The sequence below is a fragment of the Miscanthus floridulus genome, chromosome 9 (genome assembly GCF_019320115.1).
Source record: "Miscanthus floridulus cultivar M001 chromosome 9, ASM1932011v1, whole genome shotgun sequence".
In the NCBI taxonomy this organism is placed as follows: Eukaryota; Viridiplantae; Streptophyta; class Magnoliopsida; order Poales; family Poaceae; genus Miscanthus; species Miscanthus floridulus.
In genome coordinates, this window is record NC_089588.1 from 21,984,616 (window position 1) to 22,010,161 (window position 25,546).

General features: G+C 45.0%; 1 protein-coding gene and 1 long non-coding RNA gene across 8 annotated transcripts; both read left to right on the forward strand.

Moving 5' to 3' along the window:
- Positions 1–426: 426 nt before the first annotated feature.
- Positions 427–4,332, forward strand: LOC136483530 (uncharacterized). 3 transcript variants are annotated; one of them, XR_010765471.1, is made up of 7 exons: positions 427–875; positions 960–1,015; positions 1,113–1,197; positions 2,833–3,274; positions 3,426–3,672; positions 3,753–3,854; positions 4,066–4,332. It is a non-coding gene; the product is annotated as an uncharacterized lncRNA (long non-coding RNA). The 3 variants fall into 3 exon arrangements; XR_010765470.1 differs by lacking the exon at positions 3,753–3,854; XR_010765472.1 differs by lacking the exon at positions 3,753–3,854 and having other exon boundaries at positions 3,473–3,672.
- A 3,088-nt stretch (positions 4,333–7,420) lies between these two features.
- LOC136483531 (uncharacterized) lies at positions 7,421–24,924 on the forward strand. 5 transcript variants are annotated; one of them, XM_066480614.1, is made up of 8 exons: positions 7,422–7,525; positions 13,271–13,773; positions 14,173–14,337; positions 20,463–21,101; positions 21,210–21,326; positions 21,691–22,680; positions 22,800–23,570; positions 23,716–24,924. In XM_066480614.1, the coding sequence occupies exons 2-8, from the start codon at positions 13,624–13,626 to the stop codon at positions 24,562–24,564; spliced, it is 3,681 nt and encodes a 1,226-aa protein (XP_066336711.1). In that variant the 5' UTR covers positions 7,422–7,525; positions 13,271–13,623; the 3' UTR covers positions 24,565–24,924. The 5 variants fall into 5 exon arrangements, with proteins under 5 accessions (XP_066336712.1, XP_066336711.1, XP_066336715.1 ...); XM_066480618.1 differs by having other exon boundaries at positions 23,765–23,958; XM_066480615.1 differs by lacking the exon at positions 13,271–13,773 and having other exon boundaries at positions 7,421–7,525.
- The last annotated feature ends 622 nt before the right edge of the window (positions 24,925–25,546 follow it).

Consider the following 25,546-nt stretch of genomic DNA (forward strand, 5'->3'; position numbering starts at 1 on the left):
CTTTTTCATTTTTGAACCTGGAGATGTGCTCATGCGTTGCTATAGTCTAGAATTTAATATACATATGAATTTCCTTAACGAACTGAGCTGAGCTGTGTAAGATACATATCATATTATTTATCATCATATAATATTAAGATCCTTTGTTCATGTGACAGGAGACCTACTGTTGCCCTGAACGCATCCCAGCCATCCGTTCCTTTTCCAATCACAGCAAACATACGCCACGTTTTCATTAAAGCCTTTTATATGTAAGCCATTATAAAATATCGAAATTCCTTTTGAGCCACTAAAAAATATGGCGGCCTTCAGTGACACCAGTAGCGAGCGAGGGAGGAGAGGTTGGGCACCGTGAGTCAAGGGCAGCCTGGACATTTTCCATGCATGGACCCACCTGACAGATGCAATAATCTGTTAAAATGTGACGGGAGGAGGATCTTGCGGCCCACGCGCGGATGTTGCGGCCCGCCGCCTCGCAGGCTCCGCGGCCTCTTCCTCTCCCCCGCCGCGACGCACGCGCCTCTGCTTCGCCGCCTTCTCCCGTCGTAGATTTGCTTTCCTCAGATTCTCCATCGTCACCTGCACGTCGCCCCCTCCGCTCACGGCCGCCGCCCAGCCGTCATCTTCCTCGACGAGCCCGCTCCCTCGAGGTACGCTCGCTCCTCGCCTTTTCTCGATTCCCACGGTTTCCCTCCCTACCTGTTTGCCTTCTTGCTCCGCATCCTGTGTCAGCGGCGGCGGCGATGGGTGTGGTTTCCTGTGGTTGCCGTCGCTGCGAGTCGTGCAGCGGATTCTAGGTGTGGTCGCTGCCCGCTCCGTCGCATGCTCGGGTCCACCCGGGATTTCCTCGGTTCATGTGTCGTCTTTCTTTTGAGGTAAGCTTTGGTTCTCCGAACTCCGATCTCCTTACACCTCTGATCCCTAACACTGTATCTCATATCTTTTTGTGGATTCCATAGGTTCCAGCATATTTCGCCATCGCCCACACCGTCTATGCCGGGTATTCAAAGTTTTGGTATGCGTGTGCCCATGATTTTTTTTGTTGTACTGCTGTACTCGCTGCATTTCTTAAATACCATGAGGACAAATCGTCGATTATTTTCATGTCACAGCGAAAACGATGGCCTCAGCTCCTTGGCTGCCAAGAATAGCATCTGCATGTCCTGTCTCTAAGAATGGCATCTGTCTTCAGCTAAGGTATCGCATCTGATTCGACTCAGTTAAGTTTGATTTTGGTTTTAGTTTTCATATGTGTCTTCTCATTTGCCGTCAGAGCATTAGGATTTTGAGTTCTTGAGTCTTGATTGCCAAATGTGCTTCTTTTAGGTCCAATTGGTGCTACACGACAGTGGCGTAGCCAGGATTTATAGCTATGGTGGTCCATTGTCTAAATTTTGTTTAACCATTATAAATTTAACTCATCAGTACACAAGTATATGAATTACAAAATGCGATTAAGCATAAAAGGACATACAGAGTTCATAAAATAGAAGAGTATAGTTTTCTTAACATAGAATTGAAATATTACAAATTTGTTCTTCTGGAACGGAGATGGAGAAGAAGCCTTTTTCTTTGATTCATATTTCTAAAAAAGAGAGACAATATCACCACTCTTCATTTTTTACAAATCTGAAAGAGAAATAAATAATCCCAATGTCCAATGATATAATGTTTTAATTAAATATTTAAATCATTTCAGTGCTACAATAAAATTTTAAAATTGCGATGAAATAGAAACTAAATTATTTCTGCATACCGCGGCAGTGGCGAACTGCAAACTGGGATGTGCCGTGAATTGAAGTTGAACTGCAGATCACTAGATCGTTGATTGTCTCCTGTTTAGCAGTTTAAGGCTTAATCCCAAAGAGAGACGTGATAGAACTTTGGTAAAGAAAGGATATCAGGATCAACATACAGGTACTGAAGTGCGTTGCTAGCCTCTGACTCCGACGTCTGGCCGGCGGGCGGCGGCCGCTCCGGCGCTCCGCTGCTGCAACTGCAACGCTGCAGTCCGTCGAGTCGAGCGGTTGGAGTCAGAAACCAAGGGGCAGGTCGCGGTCTTGCGTTGCAGACGTCGCTTCGAGTCTTCCACCAGGTTCGATCGGCAGCACAGGCGAATAGGCTTTGGGCCAAAATACCGAGGGATATTAGACTTTGGGCCAAATCTACAGGGTGGTCCGCGGCCCACAGGGACCACCCTGTAGCTCCGCCCCTGCTACACGAGCCAATGAGTGCTCTCTGATTTATGGTTCCTCCTTCGATTTTGCTCTTTGTCTAGGTTTCTCTTCCTCATCCTTAGGCTTGAGATATTTTTTTACTCAAAACTTTCACAAGAATAGCCTGCTGCACATTTCTGGTGATAAGGAGCCTAACTAGATGCAGTTTCTGATGTTGAGTAGCAGTCATAGTAGCCTCCACATGCATTGATCTACATGCTCTCAAGCTATCTGATGGAATGGCACCCGACAATAGAGTTTATGTGGGTGACATTGTCTTTCTTATCCAATTTTCTAAATGCCAGATAAATTGTGCTGCTTGAAGTATGTTGAATTGTTTGGCGTAGTAACCTTGACAGGCCAAAAAAAAATTGCGATTGTTTTTTCATCCATTCTCTTCTGAGTCACAAATCCTTCTCCCTTAACCATAGATTTGTATCGCATAGATGGGACATAGCCTGGTAACCACTTACTGCATATTATCCATGGTACCTTCTCTTCACTGGATTAGGTAGTGGTTGTAGTTGTTTGTCAATGCATACTTTCATGATCTCTTCAGACAATTGTTTCTGCTTCAGTGTAAACACCCTAACTGATTTTGTTACATTGCTGACAGTATCAATGGATGATTGTTATCTGAGCTAAAATGTTAACTGTGTGGTACCTTCACAGTTGCATCCTTTGTGTCCAAAACATTTTTGGACTGTCTTCCTCTTCCCTTCAATTCATATAGTGCAGGCCGATACAACCTCTGCTCAAAGGGATTGTCTGAGATCCACTTACGAATCTTTCGCCGAGAATATCCATAGGTACTACCAATCTACGCTCAGGTATCTGTGGCGGTAAAATAAGGCTACAGCAGTCAGACACCATCCCTTCTCTTCTAAGTTCGACTCTGATTCTGAAACTTCGCCAAAAAGGCTCTGTTCCCGCAACCACCTTATGATGCTGGCCCTCATGTCCCTAGATTCAGTGCCATAGACAACATCCTGATATGCGCTCACAAAGGCAGATTGGCAAATGGGACCAGTGATGATGTCGTAACATCTCCAATTCAGGTTTGTAACTTTTCAATGCACCCTTTTCTTTTGCAGTTAGTTGTGCCTTGGTCATAAAAACTAAAAGCAAATAATATTTAGATCTTGATCCAAACCAAGACATCTATAGTTTTTGCATCGTCGAAGTTATGTTTGCTATACTGCATTGCAGGTACCATCGTTGCCTGCTACCTAAAAATACAATCTCTCCATGTGCAGCAAGGAATAATACTATTGCTCAAGATATACATGCCTGGCCATATGCGACGGCCGGACCACGGCTATGGCTGGAGAAGCGTTGGGGGTGGCGCAAAACTGGCGTCAGTGTGACCGCAGGCCCACCTCGGTATCGTGCGGTCGTGGCCATGGAGGGGTTTCCTGCACTAGCTACATCAGCGCTGCTTCCCTGCAGCATCTAGGTAACGTCCTCTGCGAACTCCAGGAACTCACCTCACTCCTCTAGAGTTTAGAGTTAAAACATCCATCGTGTTCACCTCAGATCCATATGAATAGCACACATCACCTAGCCTTGGCCCGTGCTCAGCAGCGGCTCTTCCGTAAGACGAATGCAGAGGCCCAGGCCTTATTCAGAAGATTTGAGGTCTGCATAATGAGCTACTATCCATCTTAATGTATTAGTTTTACTACACCACATCGTGGGTTTCTTTACCAGATAAATTTGCTCTCCAACCATTTTAACCGTACAATTTCAATGTTCCTGATAAGTCATTTACTTCAACATATACATGTCAGCATTGTGTTAATTATGTGTTAGACACCCCCCTATATTATAATTCCTTTCATCTTTCCAGATTTTGTACTGCTGCCTCCGGTCTCCATCATTTTGGTAGTCCACATGTGAGCGTGGAAATTGATACGGGCATGGTGTCTTGAACTACTGGAGCTAAAAGAAAGAGCACTACCTACCTTACTTGATACAGCCAATGGCATGTAATAATTTCCTGGATACTAATGAGAGTAAACAGTTCAAACAGATGCTGCTTCCATTATATTCCTGTAATTATCAACGACCCTTTGCAAGAAAAGCGTAAATATTAACAAGGTAAAATTTGACCTCTTCCTTTGGACAACTCTACTATAAATGTAGTGAAAGATATAAGTCATCGTACCTTGAACGTTTCTGTATTTTTTTTGTTCCATGGGATTGTTTTTAGAGGTTGCCTCTGTAGCGTGCTGGATGTAGACCTATACAGTTGTACTGATGCCGCTCTGCTGGTACCTTTTCCACCATGCCGTTTTTACAATTTTTCTTGAGCATTCTTCAGTCTGTTCGCTTGGTCGTAAACGATCGTAAATTTTTAGTCATAACAGTATTTTTTTTTCACACCAAACCAGTCAGCGGTAATAATCCACGATCGTATACAATCGTATCAGCACCAGCCGAACAGGCTGCTTGTGTTTGTTGCACTATATCTTTTTGTTGTTTCATGAGTATATTAACAGTGGGTTTATGCTTCCAAGAGGTAGTGGAGCTCTCCTCTTTAACACCCTTGTCTAGACCCAACACAGTACGGGAGCTCTCTGCACTGGGTACGTTCTTTTTAGTAAATAGCTATGTGTATCCAAATAGACCGTTAGGTCCCATTTAGATCATAAAGCTAATAGTTGTACCGTCTTATAATTTAAAACAGGCCCTTAGGTCCCATTTCAACTGATTTCGGCTGATTCAATAATATTTCTGTGAGGGAGAATAAGCCGAAATAAGCACTAGTCGGCTGAAAAGTAGATGAGTAGAACATAGTGCTTATGTGGCCCATCATCATGCGGTAAAATACGCTGATCCTCCGCGTAGCCTTTAGCCTGCAAATGGACAGCTTACGAAACAACACTTCTCTGAAACCTTACAGTGACGGAGGACATGGATGACATATATAGAGTTGCTTATGCTCTTGAAGTTGAAACTGAACATCATTGTGCAGGCATTAGTAGTAGTTTTTTTCGCCGAAGTGATGTACTCCTACTCGACTTGCCAGGCAACCACGGTACCCTGAGAAACCGTTGCGCAAGTACGTCGCGATCGTGTCGTTATCGTGCGCGTCCGCTTCTTCGAGAGGCGTTGGCCTTGGCTAACGCGGATTAATCAGTGGCCCGGCCTTTTAATCGCCTGCCGGTGAACCGCACGCAACTTGGCATAGTACATGCTGGGTCACTGTGTGTGTACGAGTTGATTCACCACCGATGGCGTCTCATGGTCATCACTAGACCATCACCTAATCCGTTCTACAGGGACCATGACATGTTACCATAACATGGCGGGTCGATCAATCAGGCCACTGTGTGTCAGTGGCATAGTACAGATGGTCCATGCTGGGTCACTGTGTGTGTGTACGCGTCTCATGGTCATCACTAGACCATCACCTAATCCGTTCTGTTCAGGGACCATGACATGTTACCATAACATGGCGGGTCGATCAATCAGGCCACGCAGAGGAGAGGGCAGGAAGATGAATGATCTGCCGTCCTGCTACGCGCTGCGGCCTGTCTACCTGGCAATACTGAGTTTCTATTCCAGGTGATGGACACATCATCAGAAATTCAGAATCCTGATAAGTCCTTGCAGGAAGCCAGAAGCCAACTATCTCTGCTCTGCTGCTGCCGCTCCAGTCTCCATCGGCTCCTGCGTCATGCAGTTAAACTAGCATATGACGACGCTATGATTTTACCTGGAGTGCCGCTAGACCGAAGATGCCAAACTACAGTAGCAGTTGTCGCAGCACAGGCACAGCGCCAGCGACGTGGAAAGAAAAGTCGAGCAGCCGTAGCCCAAGACCCCAGCGAGGGATTTCCATTTCCGAGAAGCCATCAGCAATCGCAACATCTTGGAAACAGCCTTAGTCCCATTTAGATCCATAAAGCTAGTAGTTAGTTGTTAATAATTAGTTCCTTGAATCCAAATGGGCTAGCTAATAATTTAACTAATTATCAGCTGAATACCCAACTAAGGTCTTGTTTGGATCCACAGGACTAACAACTAGTATTCTAAGTTTTCATATATTGACCATGTAGCAGAACAGCAGTAGTTATTGCAATCCATTTTCCAGAATTGCACATTCTCACCTCCACCTGACCACCGTTGAAAAAAGTCATATATTTCAGTTGGTCTGACTCCAGCTTGACGCATTTTGCTGATTATGTGTTCATCCGCTTTTTGTCATACGCCGCTGCGATCTAAGCATGTGTGCTTTGTTAGGGCTTACAAAGCTATGATTGTGTGGGAGTATGACTTTCTGCCTCGTCCAGATTCCTTCTCGTGAAACATAGAATTGAACACGAGCATTGCTACGTGTCCTTGTTGAAGCGCGTTCTTTCTTTGGTTGATATTTTGGATTAATGTTCTTATGACCTTCATTACTGCAAACAAAGTACTTTGAAGATAATGTGCCATCTGCTCTATGTTTTGTGTGACACTTCATACTGAACCCAATTTTTCCAGCATATGCATTATAAAATCTGTGTGCATCTTCCTCTAAAGTAAAAGTCACGCCAACGTTCGGCACAAGTTCATTTGAGAGACTTTGGTCATTACCCTACATACATCAAAACCAAATATCGCATATCAATAATTACTTCTACCGAGAGCATCCTTTGTAGCAAATTACTTATGAATTACTTTTTCATAGAAATATGTATGACTGACCTCCGGATCTGCTGAAGCAATTTCTTCAGATTTCTCATAATCGTAGTTGAAATCTCCACCACCATCCTCAAAGTTGTGGCAAGAGATTTCACCCACATCATCACGAACAGTTGGCGGCAACATAGGGGCAAGCGGCGATCTGTCGAGACTTAGCGGCGAGCATGAAGATGGATAAGCTGCTGACCTCTACTTCCTTTTCTTTTTAATTTTGGTTCTCCAGCCTATCTTGAAGCAGCTGTGAAGCTTCCACTGAAAGGGACATTAGCTCTGTCGGTGGCTTTCCCTGGAAGACAGCTGCAGGTCTGCAGCAGCCCGCCCCCTGCCTGTGCTGTGCTAACGGCGTCACTAGCTAGGATAAAATGGGAAGGCCCACAGGTTGCTTTGAGATTGGTGTATGCCACGTGCAAGCAAAGGAGGGAGGTCTCTTTAGAAGAAGGAAGGGGTGAGTCTCTCAGAATTTGCCTCCCCCCTGGATGGCTCCTCCATATATAGACCATAGTAGTCCATACCCACCGCGTCAACGCACGATGAAAGCGAGCCCCATTCTTCTCAGGTTCCGAAGGCAGCAGCTTTGGAATTGGATCTCCGTGCCAGCCTGATCAGTTGTCCAACAGGTTAGTGATCGATTCTGCCACTGATTTCTCTCCATCCATGGCAAAAGCACTTCCGTACTGCATGCCTTGAGCTAGTAACCTCTGCTTTGCTGATCCGTGATTAAGCATGTTATAGATGGATCTCTGTGTTAGTGTCTGTACAAAACAAATTCGGAGTAGATGACTTGGGATCTAACCCGGCCAAATAGGACCGTATGGAACGTAGATACTCCATGATGTTGGTTGAATTTACACCACACGTGGTTTTTTTAAGGTTTGTATAATTAATTTGTTTCCACTTCCTGCTTCTATGTTGCAAAAGGCTAGCATAAGCTTGAAATAAACGAGGCCTAAATTTGAAAATTTCCTGCTATTTCTTATTATTTGCACTTAAATAGATTTCTCTAAACACACACGGATTACAATTATTAGCATTTCCTTGCTTCATGCTCTCTTCCCTTGGTTATACTACTTTTTGAGTGGGATGGAGATTTCCCCTCCTATCACAGGTTGCTACAAAGCTGTGAATGGAACAGCTTATCTGTTGTTATGAATGAAAGAAGGCATGATCCAATCATTAAGCTTAGAAAAGTAAGTACTAAGCTGTTGTTAGCAGCTACGCTAGAATAAAATAAATTTTTTACCGTGTTCTACTAGAACAACATGCGAGTAGGAGATCATAGATCGTTACCACTTGACGCAGCGCAACAAAAGAATAGTTGAAGCAGCCTGATCCAACGTCGTGCGCGTCAATGTGTCGGCCTCCACGGCGCCGGTGCCACAGCCGCAGCACGAGATGGAGTACCGAGCGATGCATGCGGCCATGCGGGTGGTGTCTACTCTGACCTAATGAAGATGTTCTTGACTAGCTAGCTAGCTATTCTCTCGTAGCATGCACCATCGATTGGTTACAAACTGTAGGAATCCTGAAATCAGTCCAAACCAAACCGTTTGTGTGCTCAAACTGCTTTGCCCCATCCAAACAAGACCCAAAGGTAAAACCAAACCACGTAACCCGGTTTCAATCCAAACCATTCCCAGCTTTACGGTGCTCTCACATGGGCTAGATTTTATGAAACATAAGCATTACTTATTGTTTAATACAAGTAACTAATAAAATGTACGTATATTGAATTGTATGTTTTTCTCTTTGTTCCTTTTCTAACGCAATATACATAATAGATATTCCGTAGTCTCTGTCTAGTTATGATAAACTTAATTATAATTTATATGTTTTTTCATTCATATCCATATTTTTTTCTATTTTCTTGGTACCTCTATGTATCTTCAATATGCATTTAGTTGACACCTTAGCTTAAACTATGACGACTCTTGTTGTAGCCCATATCTTATGATGTCATGAATCTAAATTATTGATTGGTAAGATTTTTTCCCCTCAAATTAAATCGCAGCTCTTGTTCTTATTATATCTTTTATTAGCACTCATTTTTTAACTTTATAAAAATAAGGACCTTATCCTTGTGCTTATTATATCTTTTGTTAACACTGATTTTTTTACATTATAAAATAAGGACATTAAGTCGTAGACTACACTCTTAAGTACCACAATAGCATAAATACTTATTTAAAACCCGCAGCACTTGCTTAAGGTCAGTGGTAGACCTTGAAAGAAGATCTTGGATGCGTAGTAGTGATGATCTTAAGAGAATATTAATATTTAAGTCTTATAATGACTATTACTCCAAAGAAATCTCAAAGGCCATGAAGATGTTTGAATTTTCTAATCAAAGAGTTATATGTGCAATAACGATTGTATTGTCAATATAGACATGCTAAACGTTTCAGTTAAAATGTATAAACACTACTAAAAAATAATTTTGCGAGACACTGCACAAACATTAACGGAGGTGGTCATAAAATCCAACCGCCTCGTAAAATGCCTGAGGATTTTCGGAGGCAGACGCTTTCATTTACGGAGGCGGTCACAATTAACCGTCTTGCAAAATGCATTTACAGATGCGGACATTTTATTTCCGGAGACGGTTAGGATTGTCCGTCTCATAAAATCGATTTACGGAGGTGGTAAAAAATGATCGTCTTCTAGAATCAATTTACAGTGGCCCGCCTCTGAAAATGGAGGCCGACGGACCTCTTATGAGGCCCGCCTCTGTTAATCGTGGCCGAGGGCTATCTGCACCTCAATAATAGGGGTCCATGGACCATAGGTATACACACATGTATCTCTATTAGCTGGCCAGGGCTAATCTGCATATCAACTCGACACATACTTCTCTCAGCGTCCACGACGAAAGCCATAAGATCTCGTCCCTTGGACTGGAAGCGCGCAGCAGCTAGCAGTCTCAGCCTGCGTACGTAGAGGGCGGCGGAGGGGACTGTGGAGCGGCGGCGTGGGGAGGGCTGTGGGCGGGGAGGTGGCAACGACGCGGCCGGAAGGCGGGTGTGGGGGAAGGTGGCAGGCACGGTGGGATAGGGACGAAGGATTCACTTAGGTTTCTGCGACGGAGGGGCAATGATTCTCAACTGGCTGGAACAAGCCTGACACAAGACAACCAGAACCATTCGTTCAAACTCTGCGGCCGCTAGGCCTAGGCGTTCGGTTTTACCGAACCGAACCGATCGGTTCTTCGGTTTTTGAAGAAGTTCGGTTCTCAGAAAACTCGGTACCGATCGGTTCTTCAAAAAACTCGGTACCGACCAAGTTCGGTTTCAGTTAGTTCGGTTCGGTTCTCAGTTCCAACTGAACTAACCGACCAACTATTGAACCGAGGCAGGCAAGAGCCATGAACTTTCTAAAACCAGGCTTTTCACCTTTTGCAAATGGTTTCTCATCTTCTATGATCATTTCAGCAAAGGCAGACCTAAGCAATTCAGGGTCAAACTTCCAAGTGCCTAAACTATTGCCTTGATTTACTTGCAAAACACTTTGCTTTTCATCATCACTAGCCCTATGAGGATTACTCTTGCAAGTGTTAAAATGCTTACACATGACAGACGTACCATTATAAACTGAATGTGCCATGATTTCACTGCTGCAATAATTGCATTTCCCCTTGACCACCACACCATCAACCTTGATCTTGGCGAAGTGTTGCCACATGTTGGATCTAGCCGCTATCTGTTTCCTCGGCTTCTCCTCCTCAGCGTCTACATTGATGACCTCCTTCCCAGCATCACCACCATCTCCACCAACAAAATCCTCTTCATTCCCATGGCTCTCAACCCAATTACTGATCTCTTGGTCAATGTCCTCCTCAAGCTGAGACATCTGAAAAAATAATTGAAGTGACACATACATTCAGATCATGAATCATATATGTCAGCAAAATACTTACACTGCAGGAGGCAATGGATGTAGCCGTCTTGGGGTGGAGGGCGCTCGTGAGTGGTGACGTGCGGACTGCGGACCGAGAGGGCCTTGCGAGCTTGGGCTGTGGCGGGTTGGCGGCGCCAGCGGTCGGCGGGGATCCCGCAGGCGCAGTAGGGCAGGGCGCCACCGCGGCAGGCAGGGGCGCAGGTGGGGATGCGGCGCGGGTGGCTGGGTGGGGATGCGGCACCGGACTGGGAGGCCGGGATGGCGCGCGTGGGGATGCGGCGCGGGTGAGGATGCGGCGCGGGTCTCAAGGTGGAGACTAGAGTGGCTAGGGTTACTCGCTTGGGGTCAAGGCGTCAAGCAGTAGTTCATGTTGGGCCTTCGGTTCTTCGGTTATTTTGGTTAACCGAAAGAAGGAACCGATTTAACCGAATAAAGTTTGGTTCCTAAGAATTTTGGTTCTCAGTTAGTTTGGTTATTCTCGGTTAGTTCGATTTAGTTCTCGATAAAATTTGTCTAGGCTTCCGCTACATTGGTTGGCTGGTGAATTTCTTTTGTTGTGTGGGTACACACAAAGTCGAGCAGTAGGCCCTCCAGCATGCAGTGGTGCAGCTTTATCGTAGATGATGGCGACGGTTCAACGTGGTTCGATGGCTTGAAAACTACGCCTCAATAAGCTTTTGTTGTCTGGGCAGACACAAAGGGGTTGTTTAGTTCCTCCAATTTCCAGAATTTGGTACTATGTAAAAAGAAGATTCTTTATCACATCAAACTTGCGGTACATATATAGAGTATTAAATGTTGACGAAATTAAAAACTAATTACACAGTTTAGTTATACTTTGCGAGACGAACGTTTTAAACCTAATTAGTCAACATTTAGACAATTATTACCAAATAAAAATAAAACGGCACTGTGGCTACTGAAGTGTTCCTGCCGGCGCCAATTCGGCGGAACTAAACGAGGCTAAGTCGAGCAGTAGGCCCTCCAGCATGCAGTGGTGCAGCCTTATCGTACATGATGGCGACGGTTCAACATGGTTCGGTGGCTTGAAAACTGCGCCTCAATAATGGAGCTCCAGGGGTAGATACATTTCTCGACACATGTTTCCTTGCCTGTGCGTCCACCACGAAAGCCATCCCCATTCCCATCTCTGGGAGCGGAAGGCGCGCAGCGGCTAGCAGCCTCAGGCTGCGTAGAGGTCTCCCCCGTCTCCATCACCTACTACCCGGCTAGTTGTCGCTTTTTGCATTGTCAATATCTCCAATGTGTTTCTAATTGATAAATACCAGCTCCTACATCTTGTTGTGCATACATTCTTAAAGCTTACCAGCGCCCAATCACTATGGGGTGCGCATGCGCTGCTAGCCGAAGGATTTGGGGGGTACTCACGGTCGGATCTAGTACCGGGCCGGCCGGGGCTTGAACCCCCGCTACCGTCGCTAGAAGCATGGAGCCGCTCCTAAGGCTGGCTACAAATTTATACTCATTAAAGTTTAGAAGAAGAGACTAAATGTCCAAAATAATAAGAATAAGTCTCTCATAACATGTATTTCTAGATCCGCCACCGGGGGTACATGATACATCTGAATTACGTTGATGTATTTAGCCTGCGCAGGATGACAATAGGAAAAATGGACTCAAAATCTTTTTCTTCTTCCCTTTTGTTTTTGAAGAACAAGAGAGCATAGTTATCCTGCTGCAACTAATAGTAAGATGACTTGTGGTTTCCAAATCTGCATAAATCAAGCTTCAATTGCCCTCTTTGGGTACTCCATCCGGCTTTTGTAGTACATAATATTTGTAAAATGTATTTAGATATAATGTATATCTATATCCATGAATGATGTGAACAATATTTTTGTCTCCGAAGATATTTACATGTGTGTAATTTAGATGCAAATAAAGGGATTATTTTGAGCTATTTTATTTATAACGACGAGTAGTTTTTTTCGAAAACAGAACAGAATTAATGGCTATCATTATCACTGATGATTACTAGATTATATGAAATTGATGTCAAGATGTTAATGATTTTCTGTGATAATTTCTTTGATTTATTTTTCCCTAGTATGTCTGGTAAGGATTAAATTTGAGCCTCCGTTGGGGTCGTCTAATTTGTAACATAAAGTGTGGTAATGTGCAATTATGACATCACCCTCTAGCCTTCTCTGAGACTCAACCAGTCACATAGTTTTGAGGCGTGCAGCCAGTGTCTTTTGCGCTCTTTGCCCCTCACTGTATATATGACTCTTTCTTTTTAATTGAAAGGGCCACTTGCGTTTAAAAAAGAGAGAGATTCAACCAGTCACCTGACAGAATTTGATTGTTTTCTCATGTGCATGGATCTCAAAGAATATTTGAGGTTCATAGTAATATGTAGGTTCATAGTAATATGTATGCACATAGTTTTGAGGTTTATTAATTATTTATCTGTTTGCTATGTGTACTAATGTACCAATTTTCTGTGGCAGCGATTTCGTTAATGCCAGAGTTGTAACTACAGAGTACATATCCCACATGATGTAGCCAAACTCTTGGGGCTGTTTGGCTGATACGTTTTACGGATGATTTCAACTGATTCAATAGTATTCTGTAAGAGAGAATAAGCTGAGTACGGCTGATATCTAGGGGCAACCTTAACGTTTGGAAGATACAACGGTTCAAAGATAATGCCACGTCAGAGTGTCTAACTTAGGAAATTTCACTCTAATGTATAGGAAAGTATAAACAAGTAAACAATCTTTCCACTGTATCCGTCTCTTGCGGTCTTGCCCAGCACTCTGGCAGGTGGTGCCGGTCTTCTTTTGGTTTTCTCTAGAAGAAAATGATTTTTCATGTTAGGAACCTGTTGCCAACTCAAGCTTCGGTGCCAAAATTTTCATGTCTAGCACAGGTGCTGCATTGTATTGCACCTCTGCTGCTTTTCTTTCTCCCTGCGCATACCACCTTAGTAACAAGGTTGAGCTACCGTAAGGTATACTCCATCTGTGAAATATGTTGGTCAAACTTTTTCATGTTCGACTAGGTTTTAGAAAATATTAACAATATTTGTATCGCTAAATAAGTTTATTATAAAAGTATATTCAACGATCTATCTAATGATACTAAACTCTAAATATTAATATTTTCATCTATATATTTAGTCAAAATTAAAAATGTTTGGAAGAGTAACAATTTTTATGGGACTGAGGGAGGGAGTATATAAGGACAATATATGACAAACAATGATTATTCTGATGCAACACTGGGTAATTAATGTTTAGCAACAGCTGTGGTAAAGACAAACATGCATGGTCTAAATTCTAGGTTTACCTGTTATCACTCAGTGAATATAGTAGTAGCAGGAACTAACTAAATTCATGTACTGGCACAGGAATTCACCATGGGAGATACGCTTGACCAGGAGATGTTGGACGTGAAGTCGGCCGGTGACGGTGAGCTGCAGGTCGGGCCGGGGTTTCCAGCAAGTAGATGTAGCCCAGCGATTGGCAAGCTGGGAATCTGTGATGCTGCAGCAAATCAGGAAGCACCAGTGAAGGTAAAATTTCGAGGGATTAGCGACCACAGTACATGAACATTAAAGGCATTTAATTCATTGTTAGTTTTCCTTCTTTTACTGGTTGCGAAACGAACCGCTGATCTCATTCGTAGACAGGAACCGAACGGACACGTCCCTTGGACACACGGGTTCGACGCACACCTCACACACTCACACACAATGTACACACACAAACCTACAACTACACACAATGGTGGATCCCGCAATCAAAAACCCACAGGTTGAACGTGCATCCGCCACTGACTACACATAGATACCTAACGCGGCTAAAAGGTACCCGAAGATCCCGAGACTCTGAGCGTGACCGACGTGTCACTTGACCATTGTGGCATATTAGCATATAGGGGTTGTTTGGTTGCCGCAGTTGGGGCGGAAAAAAATGGCCGCCACAAAGTGTGGCGAGATTCCATCCGATTTGCACTACGGTTTTCCGTGGCTGCCTACGCGTATCCACCAACCAAACAGTCACTTCGATATCTGTGGCTGCCAGACTTTGTGGCATAGAGTGCTATGGCCGGAAACCAAGCACCCTCGTATGTGTGCGCTTGTGGCTATATACAGGAGATGGGTAAAGACCCTGGTGAACGCCGGTGGTTGGCACACCACTGAGCGAGCCCTCGTTCACAAACAGAGATTAATGAAACTACTGATTACATTCCTATTTGTCTGAGTATCTTGCTTTACGATCAAAGCACTCTATTCTAAACACTAGTAACTAATAAATCACAACTGCAGGACGTCGAAATGGCGGAGGATCAACCTCCAGCTGGACTGTCGTACACCGTTGACGATCAAAGGTCGTCGTTCACTGAATTCATAAAGGATCTATGTGTCATCCTCGCTGATCACCAAGACCGTGAGGATATCTGTGATCGCCACGTGGACCCAAATATCTCGAGTAGCCGAAAACACCCACTGCTCGTGAAGCCACGTGCTGAACAACCGGTGAGGTGGATTCGCATCAAGCTGCAACTGCAAGTGGTGGAGGGCGAGGAATCGTCGTCATCGGCAACCCTACTCATGAGGGATGACAACGTGGATGTGATCGGCTTCATCAACCAGTCGGGAGTCTGTTATGATTTTGCCGACCGAAAGAGAAGCGCCCGTCGGATCCTCCCACAAGAATACAAGCCAGTACTTCTAGGCTGGGGCAACAGCTACAAAAGCATACTAGGCGTCAGAAAGGAGGAGGAAGTCATGGATAGACTGACGTCCGCAAACCTGGGCAAGACCTTCGCCACGCACGCCGTTCGCTTGCTGTCGCACTACCCACACGAGGTGGATGGCATCGAGATGACACCCAAGCTGGCACTGGTGGGCCTGAAGTTCATGGTCTCCGAGTCTGCAAGGATGAATCCTGTGCGCGACGCCATTGCACATGGCTGGGACACCGGGACAGGATTCACCAAGCAATTGATGACAGATTACGTGTGGAAATATGTAGAGATGTCAAGGCGTCTGAGGCATTGGAAGAGAGGAAACTATGCGGAACGGCGCCCCGACTCGGAGCTACGTGACATCTACCTCGTGCTCAACGGTAATCCCTTTTCTTTGAAGTGTGCATTCAATCCTTTAAAGTATGACCATTTTCAAAATAATATTGCATTTTTTATGATATGATATATCATTGCCACACCGCTGATCCCTGTTTTTTTTTTGTATTTCTTGTAAAAAGTACTACGCACACACTAGTCCGTCAATTTGTGCTAAGCATAGACTAAAATGGCTAAGGAACATAAGCATTATTAATTCAACAATAAATTTAAGAACCACATTGTTCGCACACGATAAATTTAAGAACCGACCTTGATACACGGTTAAGATTGATCATTAAAGGCGGTGGAGCACCGGCGTACAAGCGGGGGCTGACCAGCGGGCCCCATGGGCCGGCCGGCCCCACCCAGGCTCCTCTCAGCCCGATCTTTGATGATCTGTCCTGGATGGTGGATTGGAGGTCCTCTAAGTCGGTTTCGTCACTGATGATTGTGATTTGCTCTGACGGATAGGTCCACTTTGCCTGTTTTCTAATTAAATTCTCCTGCAGACACAGATTCAGCAACACTTGTGGAATTTGTTAGTTTAAACCCCTATGCCTATGTTGGTGATCATATTTATTCAGCTTTTCATGTTATATTGATGGTTTATTTTGAGGGTTAACGACCGTCAATAGTTTGCAATCCTTATCACTAGCTTGTTTTACTTGTACATACTTGTGCTAGTGTTGTTGTTTTTGTGTAGCTAAGTAGCCTTGCTTAGTTTGTGTAACTAGGTAGTTGTTGCTCTCTAGTTTAGCTTGTGTAGCTTTGCTAGTTGAGTAGTCTTAGTGTGGCTTAGGCTTTGTGCACTTTGCTAACTAGTATGAGTAGGAGCTCCTGGTGTGTTTTGTTGTACTAGTTGCTTAGATTTGTGTGACCTTGCCAACGAGATTTGTGTAGGTGAGCTCTCTCTAGCTCGGCACCTTAGTTGCTAAATTAGGATCTTTGTAAGGTGCTTGTGAACATAGATAGAGGGGTAGTCTTGGCTAGACCGATTAGTCTATTTTCGTATTTGTTTCGGTTAGTCGGCACATAATTAGTTTTAGAAAAGACTATTCACCCCCTCTAGTCGGCTAATTGATCCTATCACCCTTAAAGTAGTTCATCGGCATGCCAAAGGAAGGATCCGTGGTCTTAAGATCGAGAAGAAGACACCAATACAGACACACTAGGCATAACAGGTCCATAATCCGTAGGTTTCTTAAGACTAGCATTGTATTGCATACTATGAAACGTATTTATCATAGCCGCATCACAATCCACCATCATTTTATTGAGTTGTTCCATGGTAACAACAGAAGATGTATTAATCACGGGTGGTGTTACCTTGGGTTCAGCAGTGGTTTAATGAGCAACCTGATTGACTACCTTGAATTGTTTTCCTCGCCGATCTAGCAAACAACTGCAAGAGCGGCTTGTAGGTTAGTAGCGTTCTACTCCTCCACCATCTTACGGAGATCCTCTAGTAGTTGATCAATCGTCGTAGGATGAATGATATTGTCGGGGTTGAATGGATCCGTGGGATCACCCTCCTTCTTGTTGTGTTCTTCAGACACGTTGCTTGTAGATTGATCTTCTTTTCCCAGCGGAGTCACCTAAAAGTGTGTTGACGTCGATTTGGATCACACACCAGCAAAGATTAGCTTGTCCAAGGTCGCACACGACCTATAACGCAACAAGGACGTCCGAGATCAGTAAGACCGACCAGCCGGTTGGTAGAGCCGATTCGATGCCCGTTCTTCGCCTGAAAAGCTCAAGAACACCTCTCGGGAAGATCCCTCAGGGAGGGGCACGTTGAGGTTGTCCTAAGGTCGGCAAAGGCCACCTAGAACGTCACCGAATCTCATCGAGAGACGCGCCGAACGGCAGGGGTTGGAAAAGCTAGGATAAATAAAAAAGGGTAATAGATGTTTTTTTGATTGATTGGAAGTTGCATCCCTCAACTGGCCATGATCCTCCAATATATAGAGAGGGAGATGGCCTTATCCCATTAAGAAACATATCCAAGACATAATTTACAATTTTTCCACGTCAAAACATGAGCTAGGACCGAGCTAAACTCGAAGCGGTCTCAGACCAGGCAAACTGGCCTAGCCAGTATTCGTGGGGCTGAACGGCCCTTGCCAGACAGGGTCAGAGAAGCCAGACAGACCCCCAAATCATCCTTTCTTCATTTGAACTCCAAATTTGATGATTCAAATGTATTTCTTGGTCGTCTTGACGTCGGGAACTTCATGTTGGAGCCCATTGCACGTGTGCTAACATTTTTGCTGTCAACGAAACATAGTTTGAGGCATATATTTAATATGAAAATCGATATACTCATAAGTTCTCGCATTCATAATGATATAGTTTATGTTAAAAAAGGTCGTTTTGAGACTTTTTTCTAAAACGACAAATGTAAGTAATTTTGATGCATATTTCGAAGTTAATTTAGTTTACTTTTAATAACGTCGAAAGTGAGTAATAATTTATTGATATCTCTGATGAGACGATACGTGGGTAATTAATTTGCTACAAATTAAGTTCAAAACTATAACTTGGTCTATGCGTGCGTGCGTGCATGTACATGTATATATTGGGTTATTTTTCTCATGTGTTAATTTAATTATTGTTGCAGTACATGCTGAACTGGTGTATACCATCGGAGATGAAATTTCATTCATTTCATTCATGACGGATCTACGTCGCAAACTCGCCGAGCATCCAGACAGTGAGGATATCTTGGGCGGCCACAAAGACCCAAATCTCTCCGAAACCGGAGATCATCCAGTGCTGGCCAAGCAGCGTGCTGATGAACAACCGGCGAGGTGGATTCACGTCACGCTGCAAGCAGTGGAGGGAGAGGAAACGTCGTGGACAACCCTGTTCATGAGGGATGACAACGTGTACGTCCTTGGTTTCATGAACCAGCAAGGAGATTCGTTCCAGCTGCTCGACGACAACCGGAATGCAGCCACCAATATACTGCTCCCAATTACTAATGGACGCGATCCCGAACTCTCAAGATGGGGCGTCAGTTACATGTCCATGCTGGGAGCCAAAAGTAATGATCATGCCGTGCACAAACTGGAGGCGGCTCATTTGGGCCGTGATTTTGCGAAGAACGCCGTGCGCGTGCTGTCGAGCCACCCAAATCCGGTGGCTGGTATCGATCTGAGGCCCGGGGTGGCACTGGCGGGCCTGATCGTCATGGTCTGCGAGTCCGCAAGGATGAATCCTCCCCACGACTCCTTTTCACGTGGGTGGAGCACCGGCACGGGATTCGCCAAGCAATTGATGACTGAGAACGTCTAGGGAACATGGGAAAATGTCGAGCAAGCTAATGGCATGGAAGACCCGAGGGTACTGCCAGCAATGTGAGCACACAGAATTGGCAACCGCACCCCATTATGGAGCTACAAACTCTTTACCTCGTGCTCAACAACACCCATACAAGTGATCCAGGCTAAAAAAGAAGAAAAGAAGAAGAATCAACGTGGGAAGCCTGGCAATGTCAACAACGATGGAGATTCTATTAATAAGCCCGGCAACACTGGCAGTGGTCGCGGCCCTCCTGGACAAAGCAGAGGTGGCCACAATACCAAAGGATGTGGCGGCCCTCCTAGCCAAAGCGGAGGTGGCCGCGAGCGTAAAAGGGGATTCAACAATGGCAGCAATGGGAGCCCACAAATCCAACACAAGAAGGCCTGCAACATTGGCATTGGTGGCATCTCTGCTAGCAAATCATCGGAGGAGGCTAGCGATGCTGGCAGCAATGGCGGCCGTGATAGCAAATCATCGGAGGAGGCTAGCGATGCTGGCAGCAATGGCGGCCGTGATAGCAAATCAGAGGAGGCTAGTGATGCCGACAGCGGCAGCGGCCCTGCTAGCCAAGCCGATGAGGCCGGAGACGACACCAGCAGCAGTGGTGGCGATTCTTCTAGCCAACCTGGAGAGGCCGGTGATGGTGACAGCAGCGGTGGCTCTGCTAGCCAACCCGGGGAGGCCGGTGACAACGGGGATCTTGATCTACGATGCCAGGGCCACGGTCAACCTCGGGTGGAGCTATTGGCCATACATGCTGATCTTCATGTCAAAGGCACAGAAATCGTTGTCTTTGACGGCAGACGAGGCCAGATCATCTATAGGAAGGAGGAAGGAGAAGAGGAGACAGAACAGGTACACATATATCATGTCTTACTAATTTGTCAACTTAGGGCCTGTTTAGATCCCCTTCTCTAAACTTTAGAGCTCTAAAAACATTATAGTATTTTAGCTTATTTTATAGGTCTAAAGCTCTAATGTGACGGGGCAGTATTATCATTGTTTACTCCAAACAAATCTCAAACACCATATGGTCATAGGCACTATTTCTTAGTGCTTCTTGTGAGTATTTGTATGCAGTAGTAAGATGATGCCTAGAGTATAGAAAATTAAAGGCAATTTGTTTTTGATCATTGAGAGAATATTGCAGAATTTATCTTTTCTTTCTTTGTGTATCTTGGGAGGATTAGAAATAGTAAGATGTCTACTATATGAATCTTTTTTACAACCATGCCATATTAATCAAGCAGTGCATGCATGTAGGGAATGGTCGAGTTGGTACTGACTGGACCCTACAAAGGCATCTCAGCTTACGGGTGCTTCGCCATTAAAATTAACATCCCACTTGCCACTGCCAGTGGCAGCAGTGGCGATGCCAGTGGTCTCATCCAATGGGAATGGGACTGTTATGACCCCAAGTACGCCGCCCAAGTCGACCAACTACCCGTGAGCCATACCATCTGTGCTCCGGACATGCGCCCCGAGGTAGCTGAGGTCACCTACGTTGTGATGTCAGATGCCCTGGAGGCCACAGTGCAGGTCAGGCTGCGACTCAAAGCTGGGCATAACAATGCTGGCATTGGTGGTGAGATCACTGCACGTATCGACGGCTTTGAAGACAAATACAGGAGCGTCCTCTTCAGGTGTGCAAAGGGGACGCGTCAGTGTTTCTCCCCTACCGATGACGACTCGTGGTTCCTTCTTGAGCTGGCGAGGAATGTGGTTGCAGTGCCATGCGGCAGAGCGCTTCAAATAGAGGTGAACCTCCAGATTGAAACTGGCGATGGCAAGAAAGTTGAATTGAATAATGTTCCTCTCCGCTTCGCCAGTGGAATTAGTTCCAGTAAAACTGACGACGGCAATGAAGTGGAAGTGGAAGTGGAAGTCACCTGGTACCCGGAGGTAAACATTATATTCAAGACATCTTTTTATCATTTCTTATTCTTTTAACGAATACTAATAATCTTGTTGTCTACTGGATGATTATTATATACTACTAATCCACTGCAGATCGCACGACCAATAAGTCACCCTCCGGAGCAAATAATAACCAGCAAAGAGGCTCATCTGGAGAAATCTATTACTGCTCCGTCGTCGTTAGAACAAATCATCAGTGGTACACTCGAGGTAAATTAAAGGAGGACTAGCTACTATAGTGCTTGCGCTAAACATTGAAGACATTTGTTACTCCCTCCATCCCAAATTAAAAGTCATTACAATAATCTTGGAGAGTCAAAACATCTCAAATTTGACCAAAATTATAGAGAAAAATACAAAGATTTATGACATTAAATAGGTATACTATAAAAATATATTTAATAAAGAATCTAATGATACTTAGTTGGTATCATAAATGTTATTATCTTATTATATAAATTTGGTCAAATTTGAGATGCTTTGACTTTCCAAGATTCTTGTAATGACTTATAATTTGGAACGGAGGGAGTATCACTTTCCTTCTTTTAACTAAACTCTCGGGTAATGCATGCAGGCCAAAATGGTTTCAGGGCATCGAACTGTAGAGTACACCATCGGAGATGAACTGTCGTTCACTGAATTTATAATGGCTCTCCGTGGCATCCTCGCTGACCATCCAGACCGCGAGGATATCTTTGATCGCCACCACAGTTCAATTCTCTCCTCCACCAGAGAACACCCAGTGCTCGCCAAGCAACGTGCTGAACAGCCGCCGAGGTGGATTCACGTCAAGCTGCAAGCAGTGAAGGGAGAGCAAACGATGTCGACAACCCTAATCATGCGGGACGACAACTTGTATGTCTGTGGCTTCATGAACCAGCAAGGAGATTCATTTGAGCTCATCGAGAACCCAGATAGATCTGCCGATATACTCCCGGTTGATGAATACAATCCTCAACGCCTAAGCTGGGGTGTCGGTTACAGATCCTTACTGGACTTCGACACTAAAGGTGGTCTTGTGAGAATACTGGTGCACGTGAATCTGGACCAGGACTTCGCCATGGATGCCGTGCACGTGCTGTCGTGCTTCCCAGCTTGGGTGCACGATCGTAAAGCTATGAAGTCACCCAGGTTGGCACTAGCGGGGCTGATCCTCATCGTCTGCGAGTCTGTAAGCATGAATCCAATCTACAACTTCTTTACAAGCTCGTGGAGCAGGAGCAGGGAAGATTACACGGTATTTTCCGATAGGAAATTAACACAGAATCTGATGCATGGTTACATGTTGAATTTGAATAAATATGGGAGGATGTCAGGCCAGCTGCTGGCATGGAAGAGTAGAAGATATCCCAATCCGCACCCCATTTCATTGCTACGAGACATTTACCTCGTGCTCAACCACCGTTTGGATCCACCTCCTCAGGAGGCTGACGGCGCCTGGCACCCACCTCGGGTGGAGCTGTTGGCCATGCATGCGGACCTTGGGGTCCTTGGCACAACCGTAATAGTCTTCGACGGGAAACGAGGCCATATCATCTATAGGAAGCAGGAACAAGGAGAAAAGGTACATGTATTAGATCATGTCTATTAACTAATCCCTGGTATCCAAAATCTATATGAATCTTTTTCACATGAAAGCAATAATAGATTTGATTATTAATGAAGCAATGTGCATGGTTGTAGGGAAAAATGGTTGATTTGGTGCTCACGGGACCCTGCACAAGCATCTCGGCATACGGGTGCTTTGCCATCAAAATTGACATCCCAGGACCCTACACAAGCACTGGCGATGGCGGCGGCGGTTCCATCAAATGGGAATGGGACTGCTATGACCCAGAGTACGCCAGGGAAGTTGACAAAGGACCCATGACTCGGACCCTAAGCTCTTCAGGCCCCGGCCGCAACGTTGAGATCACCTATGCTGTGATGTCCAACGCCCTGGAGGCCACAGTGCAGGTGAAGCTGCGGATGAAAGATGGGAACAGCCCTTGTAGCGTCTACGGTGTTATTACCGCTAGCATTGGTGATTTCAAAGGCCAGAGCATCCTCTTCAGGCGTACGAAGGAGACGGCACAACATCTCTCTCCAATGACGGACTCACCGCATGGCGTCCTGTATCAGCTGGTGCGGTCCCTTGAGCTGGCCAGGAATGTGGTTGCGGTGCCATGTGGTGAACGGCTTCACATAGGGGTGGACCTGAGCATTGAGGGGCTGTTTGGATGCCGCCCTCGCCTGGGCGTGCCTACCACGCAAATCTCAGCCCCACGCATCCAAACAGGCCCTGAAACTTCCAAGAACCAAGGGGCTAGTATTAATACACGTTTCAATAATATTATTCTCACCTTCTACAACCACAGTAGCTGGTCGAGTCAATGTCATGAAGTGGACGGGTATGAAGTTGAAGTGAACGTCGCCTTGTACCCTTGTGGTGAATATGGCCCGGCACCATGGAAGGTAAACATTGAAAACATGACTGAGCACTCGTTGCTCAACACATTTCTTATGCTTTCCTTTTGTTTTGTTTTGTTTTGTTTTTCGCTAATCATCAGATATGTCATATGTAGTCTTTTGCTTGATCACTACTACATATGTACTGCAGATCAGGATGTGGCAACCTGACATATGCTACATGGTTGGGAATGATGCAGAAGGATTCAGTACATTCATCATTGAGCTGCGTAGATTGGTGACCGACCACCCACGCTGCAGGGATCTCGTGGCTGATCATCCAGATCTCTCGTCCACAAGTAACAACAAAGTGCTCCAAAGAGAAGAAGACGAATACTTAACGGATCCTGACACTCACCTTATCCCACCAGAAATTTTGTTTCACATCAAACTGGAAGCGGAAGCGGAGGAGGGCGTGGAAGAAACGTCATCGATAATCTTAGTCATGCGGTGTGACAACTTGGATGTAATAGGCTTCATCAACATGCAGGATCGTCGAGCCTTCTGCTACGAGCCTGACTCTCGTCGGGTGCTCCCAAGAGAATATAGTTCAAAAATTCTACAGTGGTGGGGGTACTACGGAAGGGACAGGGAGCAAATACTGGGCCCCGCGAGGCTGGGCAAGACCTTCATGGCGGAAGCCGTGCGCGAGCTATCGCGCTTCACATATAGGGGGGCGAGTGAGGAAGCCAAGCGGTCACTGATGGGCCTGATGATCATGGTCTGCGATTCAGCGAGGATGGAACCTGTCCGCGAAGCCATGGCAGGTGTTTGGAATAAAGGCGGGACGGAACTTACCGAGCAACTGAACAATTACGACAGCCGGAACTTGTGGAAAGTAATATCAGGAGCACTGCTGGACTGGAGGGATCACGCCTACCAAGGATGGCCTCAAAACAGCACGCTACAGTCGATGGGAATCACGAGCGCAGATGATGCACTAAAACTTGTCCCCCTCGTTTTCAATGATCCGGATCGGATATGCCCACCATACTACTAGACTTCGCCAAATTATATACACATATGTTATTTATTGTATCCCTTTTGTTGTCACAAAATCATGTTGATCGGGCACTGGTTTATGGTTATATGGCGTGCGTGGCCTGGAAAACTAGTCGGGTTAGGGGCCCATGCATATATTTGCCAAATCAGGTACCCTTTTCCCTTTTTTAATCTTATCCAGTTTACAAATAAATAAATAAATAATGTCGTCCAGACATGATGCGTGTGACCATTGGAGCTAGTATTTGTCATTTGATCTTGTAAACCAGACAGTACCGGCCGGTATCAAGAAACTATATGAGCAAATATAAACACTGCTGCATTTGGTGCAGCATGTAATGGTTAATTTGGAATCACAATATAATACTGCTTGCCATCTATGTCCTAGCTAGCTAGCTAGCTAGCAGTTGAAATCCTGCTCATGTCATTCCTTAGGAACCAACTGCTAGCTGAAGTTTGCAATGCGAGCTTTACTTTGTCTTCCCAGTTGTGCCTTTGGGTTCCATTTGTTTATATTACCTGAAACAGCTGGCCTTAGGACCTATTTGGATGCTTTGAAGAAAAAAAATCATTTGTGATTGTCAATTATATTTTCTGCTTTCAGTTTTCAGGTAGATTATATAAAATCCTTCGCTGGTCCACGAACTTGACTCGGTAGGTAAGGATAGGGGTGAAACGATCTATGGGATCTCCTCTAGTCCAACTTAATAAACTATATATTTGTGACTGTCTTTAGTTGAAGAAGAAGAGATCCATTTGGAGCACCATCCTCTTCTTTATCGAGAGGGATGAAAACAGAACCGAAAAATCCTGCTCCGGACGATGTTGTATCCATATTTTCCCACCCGTATTCTGTTTTCTTAGGAAAATCCGAATACAGAATGGAACCAGGAAAACAGAACCGGTGCACCAGGAACAGCTTAATAAAAACGGGACAGGAAAGAGTTGACGCAGTACCCGTGTTCTGTTTTAATAATGAT